Below are 20,434 nucleotides of genomic sequence, written 5' to 3' on the forward strand. Positions count from 1 at the left end.
GATTATCATAAAGTGGGCATGTCTGTAAAGGGGAGACTTGTGGGTAAAAAATTAATAACTGTTTTTTTATTTATCATTGTTGTAGGTCTATGGTACGACGGTACGACGGAGTATTAGGGCCAAATCGAGAAAAAAAAAAAGTCATAATATTACGAGAAAAAAGTCGTAATATTATGAAAATAAAGTCGTCGGTTTATAAGAAAAAAGTCGTAATATTATAAAGTAGTAATTTTATGTGTTATTTTCTTTTTTCTCGTAAAGTTATGACTTTATTCTCGTAATATTACGACTTTTTACTCGTAAAGTTATGACTTTATTCTTGTAATATTATGACTTTTTTCACGTAAAGTTATGACTTTATTCTCGTAATATTACGACTTTATTCTGGAAATCTCCGATGTTTTTCCCTCAATGTGGCCCTAATACTCTGTAGTACATTTGCTCTTTGGCCCTCACTGCATTAGACTTATATACTTTGTACTTAGACTATAAGCTGTGTTACCTTCATCACAATGCTCAAATGTTTTGCGGCTCCAGACAGAATTTTATTTATTTTTTTGCCTAAAATGTCTCTTTTGATAGTAAAGGTTACTGACTCCTGCTCTAGCAGAACCATGTACGTACAAGTATGAACCTGAAAATGAGCATGATGTGTCCCCTTTAAAACATGTTCTTATGCGTAAACCAATAACACTCCATCGGAGATAAGCCAGAAGGTCACTTATTATATTATATTGTAGAAATCAGATATGTAGGGTATATCGATTTAAATTTAAACTTGCATGATACATGGCCTCCTACTGACCTTGTGCTCAAGGCGTAGATGCTCCTCTAGCTGGCTCCGTTGACTGCTGTCGTAGTAACAGAGCTGGCACTGGTAGGGTTTGATCTCGGCGTGCTTCTGCAAGTGCAGCTGCAGGGCCTGGTCACTGGAGCATGTGAAGGTGCATTTGTGGCAACGGAATATGAGGCCCTGCAGGTGGCGCGACAGCTTGGAGCGGCTGACCTCCAGCGGAGCCACACGCTCCTCTAGAAGGTGGAGGAAGAGAAGAGGGAGAGCGAGGTGGATTATTAGGTTGGAGAAAGAGAGAGCGAGAAAAGCAGCGACGAGGGTGGATGGGGAAGAAGAGATGTGGGGGAGCAGGAGAGAGATCAAATGACACACACACACACACACACACACACACACACACACACACACACACACACACACACACACACACACACACACACAGGAGCTGTTATAGTTTGGTGGTTTTGACAGTTTCAACACAAACACTTCCTCTAGATAACTGAAGATAGTCTCATATAAAAACTATCCCTCTGTATTTGCTTTTAAATCTTTCAACTTATCTGTTTCCGTTCTCATGAATGTTCTCAAATAATGCCGTAATGATTCAGTAAAGCAATAGCTTCAGTTACAGTTTATATTACTTGTTGACTTTGTTTGAATTATGTTTACATTTTTTATCACGGAAAACAAGGTGCATGTCTGCTGGTTAACTGGCAACCTTGTGGTGATGACAAGACTCCAGGAAGTAGGGGTGGGGGAAAAAATCAACACAGCATAGTATCGAAATATTTTTTCCGTAGCAATATTGTGTCGATACACGGACGTCAAGTATCGATCTTTTATTATATAAACTATTAACCTCTTAACAATCCAACGGCTGCTATTCTGTTTTTCAGAGGTTGTAGCGAGCTCAACCTAAGGAATCCATTGGTACTAACCATCATGTTAGTTTGTCAACAAGAACTCTAAATAACGTTCCAAAGTTACGCTAAATTTTGGCGACTTGGTAATCATGGTTTTAAAGGTCCCATATCATGCTCATTGTCAGGTTCATACTTCTATTTTGAGTTTCTACTAGAACAAGTTTACATGCTTTAATGTTAAAAAAAACCTCTATATTTTCCTCATACTGTCTGCCTGAATATACCTGTATTTAGCCTCTGTCTGAAACGCTCTGTTTTAGCGCATTGCAACGTAATTGCGTTGCTAGGCAATGGTTTGGGTCCATGTTAACTTCCTGTCAGCTGATGTTATTTACATCCACTGCAACAGGAAACAATCTGGGACACATTTAGAATGTGTACGTTTAAAACCGTGTAATGGTCTAAATATTGTATATTTGTGACATCACAAATGGACAGAAATCCTAACGGCTTGTTTCAAACGCATTTCTGAATACGGGCTGTGTGTGTTTCTCCGTATACTGAGCGTTTTGATAGTTTAACAGTATTTATATATCACTTAAACCTGTTTTATAATATAAAAGACATGAAAATCACACTTTTTACAATATGGGACCTTTAAGTATCGTGATAATATCGTATCGTGGGGCCTCTGGTGATTCCCACCCCAACCAGGAAGTCACTATACTTGGCCAAAAAAATAGTAGCCATTTCCCTATTTCCAGTTTTTAAGCTCCATCTCCTCATCTGCAGTAACTCTCGGCAAGAAAGTGAATAAGCGCATTTCCCAAAAATGTTGAACTATTCCTTTAAAAGTAAAGTTTACTAGGTCTGGTTCCACTTTGCATGCTGCGTACCTCTGTGCAGGACGATGTGGTCGATCATATTACTCTTGTGTTTAGTGTGGTAGAGGCAGAGAGGGCAGCGCAGGTCTTTAGGGAGGTTGTCGGGTGCATTATTGTTGTGACCGGCCTCCACATGCATGGTGAAGGTGTTCCTGAGATAGATTCAGAGACAGAGAGAAGGATCATTAATTCATTGAGGGGATTTATCCTTTATCCTATCCCAGGGGTCAGCAACCTCTACTATCAAAAGAGCCATTTTAGGCAAAAAAAAAAAAAAATTCTGTCTGGAGCTGCAAAACATTTGAGCATTGTGATGAAGGTAACACAGTTTACAGTCTAAGTATATAGTATATAAGTCTAATGCAGTGAGGGCCAAAGAGTAAATGTATTACAGAGTATTAGGGCCACATTGAGGGGAAAAACATCTGAGATTTCACATCACAGGGAGCCACTGGAGAGGGGCTACAGAGCTGCATGTGGCTCCGGAGCAGCAGGTTGCTGACCCCTGTCCTATCCTTTATGCTGGATACGACTATCTAGTATCATAGTACATAGTTTATGCACTTTGCCTAAAGTTTGCATATACTGTATGTCAGCCATGCTCCTGTTTTTCCCTGCTGAAGCCGTTCCTTACTTGTAACAGGTGAAAAAGGAGCAGTCTTTGCACTTGAAGAGCTTCTTGCCACCGTGGCGGTCCCTGTAGTGGCGACGCAGGCTCTGCATGTATCCAGAGCTGAACTCACAGAACTCACAAGTGAGGACGCTGTCTGGTCGATGATCAGCCACTGTTGAGCCACCAGGTGTTGAGCCGGAAGACATATGACTGCGGGAGGCCAGCTGGTAATGACTAAGCTGCTGACGAACATCCGCTGGCTCTAGGTATGACGGATCTGAGAGAGAAAATTAGAGAAACACGCTGTTTATTATATTGTAACAAACACTTTTTTTATTCAAGTGTAAATGGAACAGCTTACAAAATACAATGCATTGTTATAGATTAAACCAGTGGTTTCCAACCTTTTTGGCTTGTGGCCTCTTAACCAAAAAAGCAGTGTCTAGTCAGAGCTCCTTGCCACGTTTCAGATGTTTATAAATTGTTAGCAGTTCCCCTAAAGAGACACTTCCCCTCTAAACTTCTCACGTGGTTTCATTTAAAGAACTTTACGAGGCCCATCGAGGTAAAACTCTCCAATATTTCACAAAAAAAGCAAAGATTAAAGAAAAGTTCATGCAGATTTATGTAGCAGAACTGTCTTCTTTCTTCTTTTGTTACCCATTAATCATCTCATGACCCCTCAGATTTATCTCGTCATCCTTCGAAGGGGGGCCAACCCTGGACTAAACCACCTAACTGTACATAAACCAGCTCCACTTCCACCCACCACAACAGTACAATACTACTTTAAAGGGGACATATCATGCTCATTTTCAGGTTCATACTTGCATTTTGAGTTTCTACTAGAACATGTTTACATGCTGTAATGTTAAAAAAACTTTATTTTCCTCATACTGTCTGCTTGAATATACCTGTATTCACCCTCTTTCTGAAACTCTCCGTTTTAGCTCATTTCAATGCAATTTCAACAGAATTGCGTTGCTAGGCAACAGCTTGGGTCCATTTTTACTTCCTGTCAGCTGATGTCATTTACATACACTGCAACCAGGAAATAAACTGAGACACATTTAGAATGTTTACGTTTAAAACTGTGTAATGGTCTAAATATTGTATATTTGTGACATCACAAATGGACAGAAATCCTGACAGCTTGTTTTCAAATGCAGAGTTTCTGAATACGGGCTGTGTGTATTTCCCTGTGGATTGAGCGTTTCGATACTTTCACAGTATTAATATAGCACTTAAGCCTGCTTTATAATAAAAAAACATGAAAATCTCCCTTTTTTATAACATGGGACCTTTCACATGCGTCCTCAGTGATCGGATCACAAGTGGGACAGCTCAAAGTACAGGTGTAAACGCACTCAAGACACATTGAGGACGCACTGACGCACCCATCACTCAGATCACATTCACAGGTGATCTGGGCCACATATGGACACATTCTTTTAGCAGTGTGTGTGTGATTGTGTCCTGGGCCACATTAAGGACCGCCTACTCTACTGACGCTTGGCTTTGCGGGTCTCTACGTCCTCATGATAATAGACAGGCAGACGCCAGCGCTTTATGGAAACGGCTTCTGTGCACTTTAGAATCCTGCCGGTATGACTGTATTTTCTTTATAGGCTATAGCAATATATTAAAATATATCTTATCTATAGGCTATCACACTAGGCACAGGAAGTGCATTATTATCATACTGTCAGTGTTTTGTTCCGGTGTTTGGCCGACGCTACGACTGTAGAGCACCCATATACTGACATTTATGGTAAAGGGACAGTTTGTAAGAATCAGAAATGTCTTGTGAACAGCGACAACTGTGGCCGTTAAGTCAACGAAAGTCAGCGTCCTGTTGCTCGCGCTTGTGCTCACTCTACATAGACATGAACGAGCATCGCTCAAAACAGTGAGGCGACACACGTCAGCTAAAACACAATATCACTCTATATTTCAGCTGCTGACTGATATATTTGACTTCAGGACATCTCTGACTACATACATGCTGAAAATCAAACTTTCTTACAGGATTAATTTAGATATTTTCCAAAGTAAAAGTCCCTAGAAGTGTATGATTCGACTTTTTCCCATGGTCTAGTGTTAAAAAAATTACTTGCAATACTTGTAGAATCACAATAATTAAAAATCGCAATACATATCAAATTGGCACCCAAGTATCGTGAAAGTATTGAATCGGGAGGTGGGTGTAGTGTATCGTCCCAGCCCTATATTCCAATGCACATTTTTGCAGTTTAACCTACTTAATGTATCTAGATTCAACTTCCTGATTCTTCAAAAAGGGAATATTCTGTACATATACTAATATTTAATGAAAGGCTATCTGCAGATAGAGGTTGATCCTTTCCTCTCCTTTCCTTTTCCTATCGGGAACTCAAAATGTCACATCCCCCCCTCACAGATAGAGAGTGGAACTATGACTGTCATCATTTGTCCCCTACCTCTTTCCCTCCTCATTCCCCATCTCAAGAGTCTATAATATCAGTGAGCAAGCTCATCTTCTCGCCCTACTTGGAGCCTCCAACACATCAATAAATAAACCACAGTGACACTAATAGAATATCTATCCTTGTGAAAAATGCCTCATTCAGCACTCATAGTACAAGAAAGCAAGAAAAAGCACAACTTTTCTTTTAAACTTCTACTTTTATAAAATGCTTGAGATCCAATTTCTCACTTTTGCAAGAAGAGGCAGAGGAATTCACACAAATCAAACAATGCCGCAGCTGATTCATGCTTTTAATATCCTCTCTGCATTGTGGAGATGTATGGAGATGAGATAGCAGATGGAGAGCAAACTCTGTCGGTGATGTGTCTTCTTGAATGGATTAAGGGCCAAAACTGTCTATTGAATCGCATAAATGAGAGGTGGAATACGTCTGTGAGGAGTTGGAGAAGACAAGGGGAGGAGGACAGCTTAAATACATTTTAAGGATAACCTTAAAGGGACTGTTTGTAAGAATCAGAAATGCTTGTTAACAACGACACCTGTGGCCGTTAAGTCAACGAAAGTCAGCGTCCTGTTGCTCGCGCTAGTGCTCACTCTATATAGACATGAACGAGCATCGCTCAAAACAGTGAGGCGACACACGTCAGCTAAAAGCACAATATCACTCTATATTTCAGCTGCTTGGCAGTAATGTTAGCTGACCAGACGAAGGTCTCTCCATGAATCACTGCTGATCCTAGTGTTGGCTTTTCCTGCCTCAGCCTCCCGACCGCGGCCGGAGGGAACAGGGAAGACACCGGAGTTTTGGTCGGAGACGATAACGTTTCTCTCTGCGGAGCCCCGTCACTTCACAAGACACGGGAAACCTCTGTTGGTCTGGAGGAGCTGCAGCATTTAGTTCTGCACAAACGTCCACTGTACATTCACTAGATATTCTCAGAGTTACGAAGTCTTCTGCAGTGTGGAGTGTGTGCACATGCACGTGAGAGTGGAGCAAAGGACCGAGAACACCGCGGTGTGTGAGTGAAGGCAAGCAGGCAGAGGAGCAGAGGAGCAGAGTACAGCAGAGACTCCGGTCCTGGAGACCAAAGCTACGGTCTCCCCCGCGTCCTCCGACCGCGGCCAACACTGTTTAACAGACGGGCTTCACTAGATACAACCAAGAGGTTTTGCTGCTTCCGTGTAGTTTGTGTTGGAGTCTGAGTCTGAACAGCGTAGCCACACGCGAGCGCGCATGGGTCACCGACACGCATTGATTTATACGTGTAAGAAGTTACAAACAGTCCCTTTAAAGCAGTGTTAAAAAGTAAGGGTGGTGTTGGAGTTTAAAGAACGTGGGTCTTAAAATGATAGTTTTAGAGCCAATTGAATGTTAATCTTTTCAAAACAAACCCCTCTATTCCACTTCAAATATCAGACATTGGACTGAAGGTAGCTAGTTTGGCACAGTAGAGAGAGACATTCAATATGCCAGCTCTGCTCTTTCTCAATGCTTCACTTGTCCTGGTAGGGCACAGCTGACAGTGGTGGTTGGTGCATTGAGGAATGCTGCCCTGCTTCAGCTCCGGGGAAGATTCCACAGCTCCAGCAGCAAGGTGACAGCTGCTGCCAAGAACAGTCTGCAAGCTGTGCAATGCACAGCCACTAAAAACACCTAAAACATGGCATCACATCAAGGAGATAAGCTTCTGCACCGAGCTACAGTGAAGGTGCCTCTGTGATAGGAAATATTCTGTAGGCTGGGGGGAGTCAAATCTCAGCAGTCAAGCTCCTAAATTCTCATATTATTTATTCAACCCCTTTTCCAAACACTAGGACCCTAACTGCTGATTTTCCATATTTATAGGAAATTTAATGTTTTACATTCATAGTAAACGGACTTGGACTTATATAGCGCTTTTCTAGTCTTCCGACTACTCAAAGCTCTTTACACTACATGTCAGCATTCACCCATTCACACACTGACGACAGAGGCTGCTAAGGTGCCAACTTTGCCCATCAGGATCTAATCTAAATACTCATTCACACACCGATGGCTATACCTTCGGGAGCAGTTTCTTGCTCAAGGACTCATCGACATGTGACCACTGACCTTCCGATTGGTGGACAACCTGCTCTACCCTCTGAGCCACAGCCGCCCCGCATAGTATAAAACAACCTTGGATCAAAAGATCCACCAGAAAATGTTGCATTTTTTAGTCCAAATGTTGCCTTTCAAGATCAGAATGTCAATAAGTTTTAGTTGATTACATTTCTTATGATACTTTATTTAATTTTCAAGAGCATGATAAGGCTGAATGATTCTGTTAAAATATCTATATGATATTAGAGGGAATGATAATTATCAAATCGTTAAATTGAAAAATTAAATTAACGTGATTATGGTGTGAGTTTTGTGGGGATCTGTACCAAACAGAGAGGTTTTCTTAAGTCTGTAGATTATGATGTGTAGGCCAGGACATCTCTGCAGCTCCACGATATTTAATTCAAAATGGTATTTTGACACATATTTTACCTTAAACAAATATTACGACTTTCTCCTCATCCTGAGATTTGAATATTGCAGCAGGTCGTATTGTGATTTTGATTAAATTTTCGATTTCGATAATGATAGTTAGGTGAATTTCATTGGGGAAATTATATAAGATATTTGAATACATCTTCTTGGCTGTGGGGAAATTATAGCGCACATTGTCCTATTCTATTTTCTGATATTTAATAAATCAAATTATTACATGGATCAAACTAAAATGATATTCATAACATCAATAAAATAAAAGTTAGTTGCTAATTGCAGGGCAATATGTTAAAATTTTTCCAACCGGCCACTGTCAGCTCAACAACCTTTGATTGCCGATATATGTTCGCAGGTGTGTGTGTGTGTGTGTGTGTGTGTGTGTGTGTGTGTGTGTGTGTGTGTGCGTGCGTGCGTGCAGTGTGGTGCGCACCTCTACTCCCCCCCCCCCCTGCCGACATAGTTTCAGCTGCTCTTGCGGCGGAGCGCATTAAAACATTCAAACTCGAAAGAAACAAATAGAACTCCCCAAACGGTTTTGGTTAGTCTTTCTAACAATCACCAAGTCCGGTTTGGTCCAAATAAAACACTCATTTGTCTGAGTTAGATGTGAAAATATGCCGTTCCCCCCCCCGCTGTATCTCTATCTGTCCACTGAGCAGCAGCTGAGCGGCTCTCGTTCTTCGGAGGCAGACCATTAAATAAGCAAAACAAAACGGTACAAAGTACTCAGCCGTACTCACCAATAGCAGATACATTTGTCCAATCGCCAAACCCTAATATATATACATATTATATAGACTACACAGACAAGATGATATAGGCCTATTTCTATAAAGATATATATATATTTTTTTCTTAAACCCCACGAGGCTCCAAATTTAAGAAACTCATTTTTAAGGATTTCTGGATTCTGCTTTGATGCTCAATTGAGATTTTCCAAATGTGGCCTGACAAGCCCGTCATAAGATCTATTAAAATGACATTATGCAGGATCTCATACCATCCGGGGCGAAGGGAGTCTGCTCTGTGTTACTGGCCAGCCGCGAGGGCCTGAGGGCGCCATGAGCAGCCTGGGTAGCGGCCCGCAGTTTGGGGAGCGTCAGGGCCTCACCGTGGTCTCTCAGAGAGTGCTCCTTCAGCTGGCTGATGGTCATAGAGGAGAAGGGGCACGACAAGCACTGGTATGTGTGCTGCTCACCTGGAGGGGGAATAGAAAAACAGAATGTTGACTAATGTATGAAGTTCACTGTACAAAGGCAGCACTAGATGAGGATCTACAGTGATAATCAACATCCACAAAGCTATTCCCCTCTGAGCCAACAAATATGTCACTTAGTGCTCCTCTTGGACTAATTACTGTAATTTCAATAGAAAAACTATCGAGCTGCAATGTTTATTAGAGATGTCTGGAGGTATCACACATAAACATGATCCACATTCCAACTCCTCACCGTACACTTTCCTTGGAGGCAATTTTGAAGTTGTATGTGAGAAACACAACTACTATTATTTGAGTTGACTACGTATAAAAGGCTTTGAATGTAAACATAGATATACTGTAGTCTCACACTGCCAGAGGGAGGCGAGTAGAGCTGCAACAATTAATCGATTAGTTGTCAACTATTTTGATATTCGATTAGAGTTATTTTTAAAGAAAAAAAAAGTCCAAATTCTCTGATTCCAGCTTGTTAAATGTGAATATTTTCTGGTTTCTATCTTTGAGTTGTGGACAAAACAAGACATTTGAGGACGTCATCTTGAGCTTTGGGAAACACTGATCCACATTTTTCACCATTTTATAGATCAAACAAATCGATTAATCGAGAAAATAAACCACAGATTAATCAACAATGAATATGATGGTTAGTTGCAGCCCTAAAACGGGAGGCAAAATGTTATCGAGGAACTTTTTTTCAATAATTAGCATGAAGCTTGTTAGCTTAAAGGGGACATATCATGCTCATTTTCAGGTTCATGTTTGTATTTTGGGTTTCTACTAGAACATGTTTACATGCTTTAATGTTAAAAAAACACATTATTTTCCTCATACTGTCTGTCTGAATATACCTGTATTCACCCTCTGTCTGAAACGCTCCGTTTTAGTACATTTCAATGGAATTGAAATGGAATTGCGTTGCTAGGAAACAGCTTGAGTCCATGTTTACATCCTATCAGCTGATGTCATTTACATACACTGCAACAGGAAATAAACTGGGACACATATAGAATGTTTATGTTTAAAACCGTGTAATGGTCTAAATATTGTATATTTGTTACATCACAAATGGACAGAAATCCTAATGGCTTGTTTCAAACGCGTCATTTCTGAATACGGGCCGTGTGTATTTCGCCGTATATTGAGTGTTTTGATAGTTTAACAGTATTTATATAGCACTTAAACCTGCTTTACAATATGGGACCTTTAAATAAAGTTGTGTGCAGGTTGGTGAGCCATGCACACAAATTACAGTCATATGAACACTTTTCTTTGCTTTATGCCGTTACAGTATACGACTGTACTGGTGCTGCTTTGGCTACTGTGTGTGTTTCTGGCAGCTTTGGTAGAGTTTTGAATGTACCCCATGGGGGGCTTTATAGCATCTTGCTTCTTTTAGATGTTGAATATATTTGCTTAAAGCTCGGGTGGGCAACAATGTTTTTGGCATCATTGGGCAAAAATCCCATAATAACGTTTCAGCATATTGTAATTCAAGTGTTCTGGGAGACTTCTGCTCCTCCTCATGGCTCAGTTTTCAGGCTTTAAAGACTTTGACCAATCACAGGTCATTTCAGAGAGAAAGCGTTCCTATTGGCTGTGCTCTGGCTGGTGAGCGGTGCTTGGTATTTCCTCAACTCTTCTCAACATGGCTGCCGGGTCACAAACTTTCTAATTTTTACAGCTAATCCGTGCACTACAAGATGATTCTGACAACATTTGATGAGAGAAATAGGCATTACAGTAACATAATATCGATTCATATTTGATCAGCGCTGCCTAGTTTGAACGTTTGATCAGAGTTCGCGAGTGATTGACATCTGGACAGCACCGGAGGACACCGAAGGACACAGAGGGACATGATTTATTGGATTTTATCAAAATAACCTCTTTTAATCATATTTGCTCCATTTCTACCCACTGCAGCTTGAACAACCTCAATGCAAGCAGCATCCAGAGGAGTGACGCCATTACAACCAAATCTAATCTGAGAGTATTCTTACCAGAAGTGGTTTAATAAGGAAACTACTTCCTGATTGAACTGTTTCTGGTAAGAACCAGGCCCCCAGGAAGTGCGCCGGTCGTCGATCCCGACTTTCGTAGTGCAACTTCCTTGTCAGTCACCTGATGCCATTGCCAAAAATACTTTTCCCCATAGACTTACATTGGGAAAGAGACGTCTGTAACTCAGCGGATAATTTTTTTTTAGGGGAATCAACTTCCCAGTACGAACATTCTAATAGTCCTAAAATAAGTTTTTAAAGTTGTAAAACACACTAACAGCTGAATCCAGAGTTATTTCCCTTCCTTCGTTCATGTGAGTGAGACCCAGACCGAGGCTGGAGCGCAAGCCGTGACGACGGCGTGACGTTAGGACCCCGTGACCGAGTCATGTGACCGAGCGGACGCTACTCCGCCAATCATCTCGGACGCTACTCGGCCAAGATCCGGGTACTTTTCCAGACGGAAGTCGAGCCATTTAGGCTCCATACGCCACTGAGCAACTCTCATAGGAATGACCAGATCCCCGCTTCCAACACTGGATCCAGTTCTTTTAATACATCCATGGTAAGAACATGTTTGGAATGAAACAGCCTCTGAATGTGGAAGTATAAATGGACACGAAGGAGAAGCACCGAGCCACAATGATGACAAAATTCAGTGCTGATTATTTTCACAAAATCTACAAAAATGACCAAACTCCACTTTTCAAATGTAATCGTAACCCTGAATTGGTTTGTGCCAATTACCCACAGCAGTTGTTAACTCTTAGTTTCTTGTTCTCTCCAATCACAGTCGAGAGCACTGAAAAGCCTTTTCAAAATTGGCTACTCTGGTTTCTTTTGCTCACGTATCGATTTCTCAGGTTTTTACATTTGCTTGAACGTCTACGACTTTGTCTGCCGTCTGGCTCCCTCAACAACAAAAAGACGATCACAGGCGCAGAATCACATCTAACTAAAGACACCTGTAGGCATTCACCTTTCATCACCATATTCCCAAATAAACAATATCATATCTTCTTTGGGGATGTGCTTAATTAGGCGTATCTAATGTACTCTGTGAATGGCGAAGCTGCTCCTCCAGCTAGTCCATTGGTTACACTGTGCAGGATGAGCTAAATCGAGCGCAGCATCTTTATGTGGAAGATGATAAACAGGAGGCTGCTATTCTGGCCCCGGGAATACCTTGTTAGTCATGGCTACAGCTGTAAGGTGTGACTTAATGTATGTGTGTGCGTGTGTGTTTTTTTACCTGTGTGCGCCTTATGCAGGTGGCTCTTCAAGCGGCTCACGTAGGCAGATTTAAAGGGGCAGAGTTTGCACTTGAAGGGCTTGTGGTGGCCGTGGTGAGACTGTACGTGTCTGTCCAGACTGGTGATAACACAAAATATACAACAAATTAGGGAGGATATGAGATAAAAGATGAGAAAGAATAGATAGAATGAGGACAAACAGGATAACAGATCAAGAGAGAAAGTGACAAGAATAGAGGAAAGAAGGAGAGAGAGAGCATCCACTTTGATGATTTCAACAGCAGGGTTTTTTTTTCAGCAGCATCTAAAGCGCTCGATTCTGTTTACCTCACAAACAACAAGCCGCACATTTCCAATGACTACAGAACAAGGAGCCGTGGGGTGAACTCATCTACCCACAATCCCTTGGTGGGAGCGAACGTGTGAGCGCCTGTGGGGACGGTGGCTGTGTTTTTAATGCCAGCCTCCTAGGTGGCATGGGAATGCGGCTTCTTTCTGGGTCAGGGCACATACAGTACAGAGGGATTACACCTGAGAGCTCAGAGGAGATGAGGACTCTCTCTTCCCCTCTCGCTCCGTGTCTCTGTGATGGATAAAACAAATCGCGCTTCCAAAAATGTCTGTCTCGCTGTAATGTTTGTCTTGCTCTCCGAGGAGGCAGGAAATCTTGGAGGAAGATTGAGGATTCAAAGGGATCATGATAGGGTAAACAGAGTAAGGTGTAAAATTGGGCTCTGTACAAAATGAGTTTAACATCCAGTTGATTTGCCGAACAGCTGATGCAAGACTGGTAAGGTATATAAGGGTGAGAACTAAGGGCGTAAGAAAATATCTATACACTTGCGATATTGTGTTTTGTGATACTGTATCGATTCTCAAAAACACTTTAGTTTACATGTAAACATTTGTGGCAGACAGTGGCTTAGATTGCACAAAAAGTGGTGCTAAAATGTTGGATGTTACACTCAGATTTTATGCATATGGCAGTGTTTTCTTTATGCTAGGACAGTTTTCTTAAAATTAGTTTGTGGTTTTAGCTGACGTGTGTCACCTCACTGTGTAGACCGATGCTCGTTCATGTCTATGTAGAGCGAGCACAAGCGCGAGCGCGGGCAACAGGACGCTGACTTTCGTTGATTTCGCGGCCACAGGTTTCACTGTTAACAAGCAATTTCTGATTCTTACAAACAGTCCCCTTAAAGGTCCCATATTATGCTCATTTTCAGGTTCATACTTGTTTATTGTGTTTTTACTAGAACATGTTTACATGCTGTCATGTTAAAAAAAACTTTATTTTCCTAATACTGTCGGCCTGAATATGCCTGTATTTACCCTCTGTCTGAAACGCTCCGTTTTAGCGCATTTTGACGGAATTGCAACAGAATTGCGTTGCTAGGCAACAACTTGGGTCCATGTGTACTTCCTGTCAGCTGATGTTATTTACATACACTGCAACCAGGAATAAACTGGGACACATTTAGAATGTTTAAAATTGTGTAAAGGGTCTATATATTGTATATTTGTGACATCACGAATAGGCAGAAATCCTGACGGCTTGTTTCAAATGCAGAGTTTCTGAATACGGGCTGTGTGTATTTCCCTGTAGATTGAGTGTTTCGATACTTTCACAGTATTTATATAGGACTTAAGCCTGCTACATGAATAAAAAACATGAAAATCTCACTTTTTTATGATATGGGACCTTTAAGTTACTTTAGGTACATGTTGTGGAGATTACTGTAACTAGCAGCTACACAAGTTAGACACCATCAGTTGGTATTGATGTTACAATAGTTGTTTGTACTATTTGAATATATATTCAAATTGAGAATAGACAGCCCTACAGGGGACTCTACTGTTGAAACAGTGTTAAAGGTGTCGTTCATAGACTCTGCTCCTCCCTACTTACTTGTGTCTGAAGGGCGAGACGAACTGGCAGTACTGGCAGCTGTATTTGTCTTCTCTGCTGAACAGCGCCATGGCTGAGTGGCTCCTCTCATGGGACCTCAGTCCCTGCATGGACATGAAGACTCGGTCGCACTGGGCACACGGGTGACCCCCCGCTGCTAAGCGCTGCTTCAGTTCGCTTTCCAACACCACGGCCCTCGCCGCAGCCACGAGGGCCGCCGCCCTTCCTTCGATGGCCTCCGTTTCTGGTTCCAGTGTCTCAGCGGCGATAACAGGAACACCATCAGAAACCGAGGGCGGACCCATCATCGGGGCCGCGGGTCCCTCGAGGCCGTCGACTGCTTCAGCTGCTTCATCCCCCTCGAGGTCGCCATTAGTCAGGGTCTCTGAAGGCATGGTCAGGGGGACCTCGCTGACTTCCTGCTGCAAAACAAAACGGAGAAAATGTTCAGTATAGCTTCTCTGTGCCGGTTGAATTTGTCTGTCGCAGCCTTTTTGTTATGCGGATGCACAACGCTGCAATAAAAGGAGAAAGATTAAGGGTGACAATTTATTTGGATAGTCCAATGTTGACACTCAATCAGCTACCAGATGACAAAAAGAGCTGTTCACTGAAGTATCACTAAGAGTCTGGCACCTCTAACGGTTTTCCCTAAATCAGGCAAATCATGTTAACGGCACATAAGCAACAGTTAAACATCTGTCTAACACCTCTGGTTCTGTCTGTGCTGTATCGGTGCAATCATTTTCAGTTAAGTGTTGGTTACAGCTCTCTCTCTCTTGGATACATTTATGCTGAAGATCAGCATGTGGGTATATCAGTGACCTGAAAGCCTTTCTATGCAACACGTTTTCAGCCAAAACAACTGTCCAAAATACTTTAAGCTGCAGCTGAGCCTGTAAATGAAAGTGTTTCTGGTTCAAGAACGACATATGAACGACTGCAAAACATGACTGGGTCAAGTCCAGCGCAGGAGAGCCTTAAAGAGATAGCTCAGGTGTTTTGAAGTGGGGTTGTATGAGGTACTGATCCATAGTCAGTGTATTACCTACAGTAGAGGACGGTCGGCACGCCCCCAGTTTGGAGAAGCAGACAGGAGTTACCGACATGGGAGCAAAGCAATGTACTGCTGTGGACAGGGTCGGTAGCAAAACGTATTTTAGACACCTAAAAGAAAGGCCCGACTATACAGTCTATGTTTCCGACTGTGTTATTGTGTGACTTTGGTTAGTTTGGATTCACCAAAGTCACACAATAACACCAACAATTTAACCGATTGAGGCGGCAGTAGACCAGCAACCGCCGTATTCTGCAAGGTTAAATTACAGTTTTTTTCAGTGGTCTGGTGGCTTTGGCCAGACTATAGATGGGTACAACGTCTTCAGTTCCTCTTCGGAAAGGGCTGTCTCATGGCAAGGTAAACGGCAAAAATATTCTAAATATAGCGTACACTTAAACTGATATTGATTTTTTTAGGTGGCTAAAAATCCATTTTGCTGCCGGCCCCCGTCCACAGCAGCACATTGCTTTGCTTCCGTGTCGGTAACTCCTGTCTGCTTCTCCAAGCTGGGCGCGTGCCAACCGTCATCCACTGTAGGTAATACACTGACTATGGATCAGTACCTCATACAACCCCACTTCAAAACACTGAACTATCCCTTTAATAGTAACCTTAGATCAACTCCTACCCTGACTCTGAAACTCTGTAGTCTGCCGGTATTTACTGACACGCCATACTTAGTTGATATTGAGTTGATTGCACTATCCAAAAGGAATGTGACGTGAAAATTTGAGTCCAACCTCTTTGAATCTGCCCAGGAGCTTTATTACATATCATTCCCAACTCGCCTCCATCTTTCTTTATATATATATCTCAACTGTATCACTCGAAGAATAAGAATAAGTGCAATCAAATTCATCTTAACAAAGTCAATCCCAAAATGCATCTTGTCCTATGATTAACAACCAGTATTACTAGCTGCTGCTGATGCTAAATCACCCAGAAAAGAATACAAAACTAGTCAGACAACAAAACAGATAAAGAGCTAAAACAGACGCACATTTGCACATCTACCAACAACAACTGCAAAACATAAAACTCCAGCATCCATTTCCTCTTCCTTCATCTGCCGGAGTGCTGGCTGGTTTCTGTAGTCGTCACAAGCAGACAGACAATCACCGTGACTTTTTTATTGCCTCGAGGAAGCTCATTCTTTCTGTGGAAGGACCTGACCCTGCACTTCATGCAGCCATAAATAAGATGTGGCATCCACAGGCCCAACCTTGCCATCCAGTCTGCCCTGACTGCACTGTCAGCCTGTTCTTCATCCAACTGTATCAGAAATCATTGCAGTTCTAGAGTTGGAAACCGTATTCATGATACTATAAAAATTATTTTTTACTTTCTGCAATGTGTAAAACATACAGTAAATTCCATCTGTTAGAGATGTTGTAGGGCCATAAAACGTGCAGTTCACCCATAACCCTGGCATGTGCCATTAGCTTTAAATGCTATCCCATATACTGAATATACCTACGGGTCAAACAAAAATTTTTTGTAGTAGGCCTCAGTTGCCAAAGTGAATACTGTACATCTTAAATACATAAAAGACAGACTGAGTGTCTGACGGAAGAACCAGGCCGAGGCGTTGGATCCTTTAGGCCTGTTCCCCTCACTGGCAGCATCAGTGGAATACTAATGTTCGAATGGTTGCCCGCCGCTGCCCTAAAAGTTATGGCTCACAACTCTGCCCTACACTAACCCAAACCCCCCCTCCACACTTCCCTCTCCACTGCAATGGGACAGCGTTGCTTGTTTTCTCTGGGGGACGCTAACAGACTGTCTACCCAGAAGCCACCGTCAGTAATAAACAAAATAGGAAACAGAACCAAAGTCCAGTAAAACGGATCACTGCAGAGCTCGGAGGATGAGGAGTTAGTTAACGAGACAGAAACACCAGGGACTGCCAAAGTTTAAAGTATTGCTAAAGTAAAATAAACTGGGGAAAAAAAGGTCGGAAACTTGTGTTTGGTGGATTATTTCTCTGTTGTTCCAATGCTAATGGTCATTGTATTTTACATGGTTGGAAAGCCTGTTTATTTACCTTCACAATGATGTCCAACTTGTAAGGATCATGCATTTGTGGGATGAGCAGCACAGCTGATTATGTGGGTAGCGCCCAAGAAAAATTTGCCAAAATGCTCTGCATTGAGTTAATTATTAACATTTCTTTGAACTGTTTTAAGCGAAAGCGTTAATCGGTTAAAATGCTTAACGTCGGTTAATGGTTAAACGGTTAATTATGGACCTCCCTACATACTATACATTTGCTTGATCTCTGAAGTAGTAGCTGCACGATTGGTTGACATCTTGGGAAATACGCTTATTGGTTTTCTTGCCGAGAGTTATGGTGCCTACAAATGGGGTCGTGTTTACCGTGTTTACGAGTCGGGCCCATATGAACGCCCCCTCATGTCGTATTCACGACCGATGGACTCCTTCGGAATTCTAGTTTCATATAAGGCTATCTTCACTTTATCTTTAAAACTGAGCTTGCTATATCCTAAAAATCGGAAGTTACGTTAATGAAATTAGTGGCGTTGAAACAAATTTGCGTTACCACACTATTATCGCATTAACTTTGACAGCCCTAGTTTTAACATTGATGTGTGTAGTTAAGAAGAAAACATTTCCGACTTAATGGTAACCCCAGTTAAATAAGACAAACACTATAATGGCATGAAATACATTTCAAAATAAATCCAACTCTATATTTACCTTGACATGTCCCTCTTTGACCTCTCCGTACTGGACGTGCTTCCTAAGGTGGTTGCAGATGGCTCGGAGGGTGGGGTGCATCTCTATGCAGAAGTTACACCTGAATCCTACGGGAGTGTTATTTACAGGACTTTCCTGTTCACAGAAAAAGAGTGACAAAAACAACCAGTTTTATTCACAGTTTTTTGTTTTCTTTCTGTTTGACATCTTTTAAAAATGCATTTGGGATGAAGATGTATATTTTTAAAGGATATTATTCAACCTTTAAAGGATAATAATGGTGTATAATCTAAACCAACCGATGTATTTTGCCACAGTCAGAAGATACTACTATTCATTTTTCTATTCTCCGTGAAGTTAGAGGCAGCCACTGTTCTCAAATACACATTAACTGTAGAGCTGTAACGATTTAAAGGTCCCATATTGTAAAAAGTGAGATTTTCATGTCTTTTATATTATAAAGCAGGTTTAAGTGATATATAAATACTGTTAAACTATCAAAACGCTCAATATACCGAGAAACACACACAGCCCGTATAAAGAAATTGTGCTTTTGAAACAAGCCGTTAGGATTTCTGTCCATTTGTGATGTCACAAATATACAATATTTAGACCATTACACGGTTTTAGACATAAACATTCTAAATGTGTCCCAGTTTATTTATTGTTGGGTATATTCAGGCAGACAGTATGGGGAAAATAATGTGTTTTTTGAACAATACAGCATGTAAACATGATCTATAAGAAACACAAAATAATATGGTATATAAGTATGAACCTGAAAATGAGCACTATATGGGACCTTTAATGGATTAGTTGTCAACTATTTTGATAATTGATTAATTGGTTTGAGTGATTTTCTAAGAAAAAAGTCAAAATTCTCTGATTCCAGCTTCTTAAATGTGAATACTTTCTGGTTTCTTTCCTCCTCTATGACACTAAACTGAATATCTCTGAGTTGTGGACAAAAAAAGACATTTGAGGACATTGTCTTGGACTTTGGGATACACTGATCGACATTTTCTGGCATTTTATAGACCTATCAACTAATCGATCAGTCAAGAAAATAATCAACAGATAAATCAACAATGAAAGTAATTGTTAGTTGCAGCCCTCATTAAATGAGATCAATGGTATTTTAATGAACTTGTTATGAAACTAACTAATCACACATCATTATCACTGTTATATATTCCTGGTGACAGTGAAGGGGGAATTTGAAATACATAATTATCTCTTTAATTCGGTTTGGCAGAATATGACTACTTTGTGTACAACTGTGATGGTTTTGGGTTCATAAAGTGATGCTATGATAAATTAACAATCCTCTCAGTGATACATGATGTCTCTATGAGCTGTTTTCCAAAACCATGGAAGTCTATGCCTCTGGGGAGTTAAAGAGCCGCTGTAGTATGATAGACAGTACCAGCTTACAGCATCAGAAGAGTTATTGTATGCTATCTAGGGCTGTCACGAATTTAGATTTTCACTAAACGATTATCGTGGCCGAAATAATTCAAAATAGAGTGTATGGAGATTACAGTCTGTAACCATAAATGTATATATAAAATTATTTATGAGGCGCTGGATTATTCACACAATATTATCATATGTGTATTATTAACATGATATCAATATTTCATTTTTTAAATATCATGGTTATAGTCAATACCGGTGTATCACGACACCCCTAATGCTGTCAGATACTAATGGTAAATTATTTCCTCATACTGTCTGCCTGAATATACCTGTATTTACCCTCTATCTGAAACGCTCCGTTTTAGTGAATTGCAACAGAATTGCGTTGCTAGGCATCAGTTTGGGTCCATGTTTGCTTCCTGTCAGCTGATGTTATTGACATCCAGTGCAACAGGAAATAAACTGGGACACATTTAGAACGTTTATGTTTAAAACTGTGTGAGGATCTACATAATTGTGTATTTGTGACATCACAAATGGACAGAAATCCTAACGGCTTGTTTCAAACGCACAATTTCTGAATACGGGCTGCGTGTATTTCTCCGTATATTGAGCGTTTTGATCGTTTAACAGTAATTTATATAGCACTTGAACCTGCTTTATAATATAAAAGACATGAAAATCTCACTTTTTACAATATGGGACCTTTAAGGGAGAC

The 20,434-nt window shown here is 41.1% G+C and overlaps 2 protein-coding genes across 4 annotated transcripts in view; both read right to left on the minus strand.

Moving 5' to 3' along the window:
• Positions 1-20,434, minus strand: part of znf462 (zinc finger protein 462) — a 76,547-nt gene that overhangs the window by 11,466 nt on the left and 44,647 nt on the right. For both annotated transcript variants that reach the window (XM_074617244.1, XM_074617245.1), the window contains exons 4-10: positions 18,298-18,432; positions 14,520-14,941; positions 12,610-12,728; positions 9,139-9,336; positions 3,175-3,430; positions 2,553-2,692; positions 806-1,029 (exon numbers count right to left, since the gene is read on the minus strand). In XM_074617244.1, coding sequence (XP_074473345.1) covers positions 806-1,029; positions 2,553-2,692; positions 3,175-3,430; positions 9,139-9,336; positions 12,610-12,728; positions 14,520-14,941; positions 18,298-18,432 — 1,494 coding nt within the window. The remainder of the gene's footprint in view (positions 1-805; positions 1,030-2,552; positions 2,693-3,174; positions 3,431-9,138; positions 9,337-12,609; positions 12,729-14,519; positions 14,942-18,297; positions 18,433-20,434) is intronic.
• Positions 1-20,434, minus strand: part of tmem38b (transmembrane protein 38B) — a 173,134-nt gene that overhangs the window by 7,479 nt on the left and 145,221 nt on the right. The window contains exon 7 of one of the 2 annotated variants that reach the window (XM_074617333.1): positions 20,397-20,421. The exons of the other annotated variant lie outside the window; for it this stretch is intronic. The gene's annotated coding sequence lies outside the window, so the exon portion shown is untranslated. Of the gene's footprint in view, positions 1-20,396; positions 20,422-20,434 lie in introns of those variants that run through there. 2 annotated transcript variants of the gene reach the window in all.

The sequence above is a fragment of the Sebastes fasciatus genome, chromosome 19, assembly GCF_043250625.1.
Source record: "Sebastes fasciatus isolate fSebFas1 chromosome 19, fSebFas1.pri, whole genome shotgun sequence".
In the NCBI taxonomy this organism is placed as follows: domain Eukaryota; kingdom Metazoa; phylum Chordata; class Actinopteri; order Perciformes; family Sebastidae; genus Sebastes; species Sebastes fasciatus.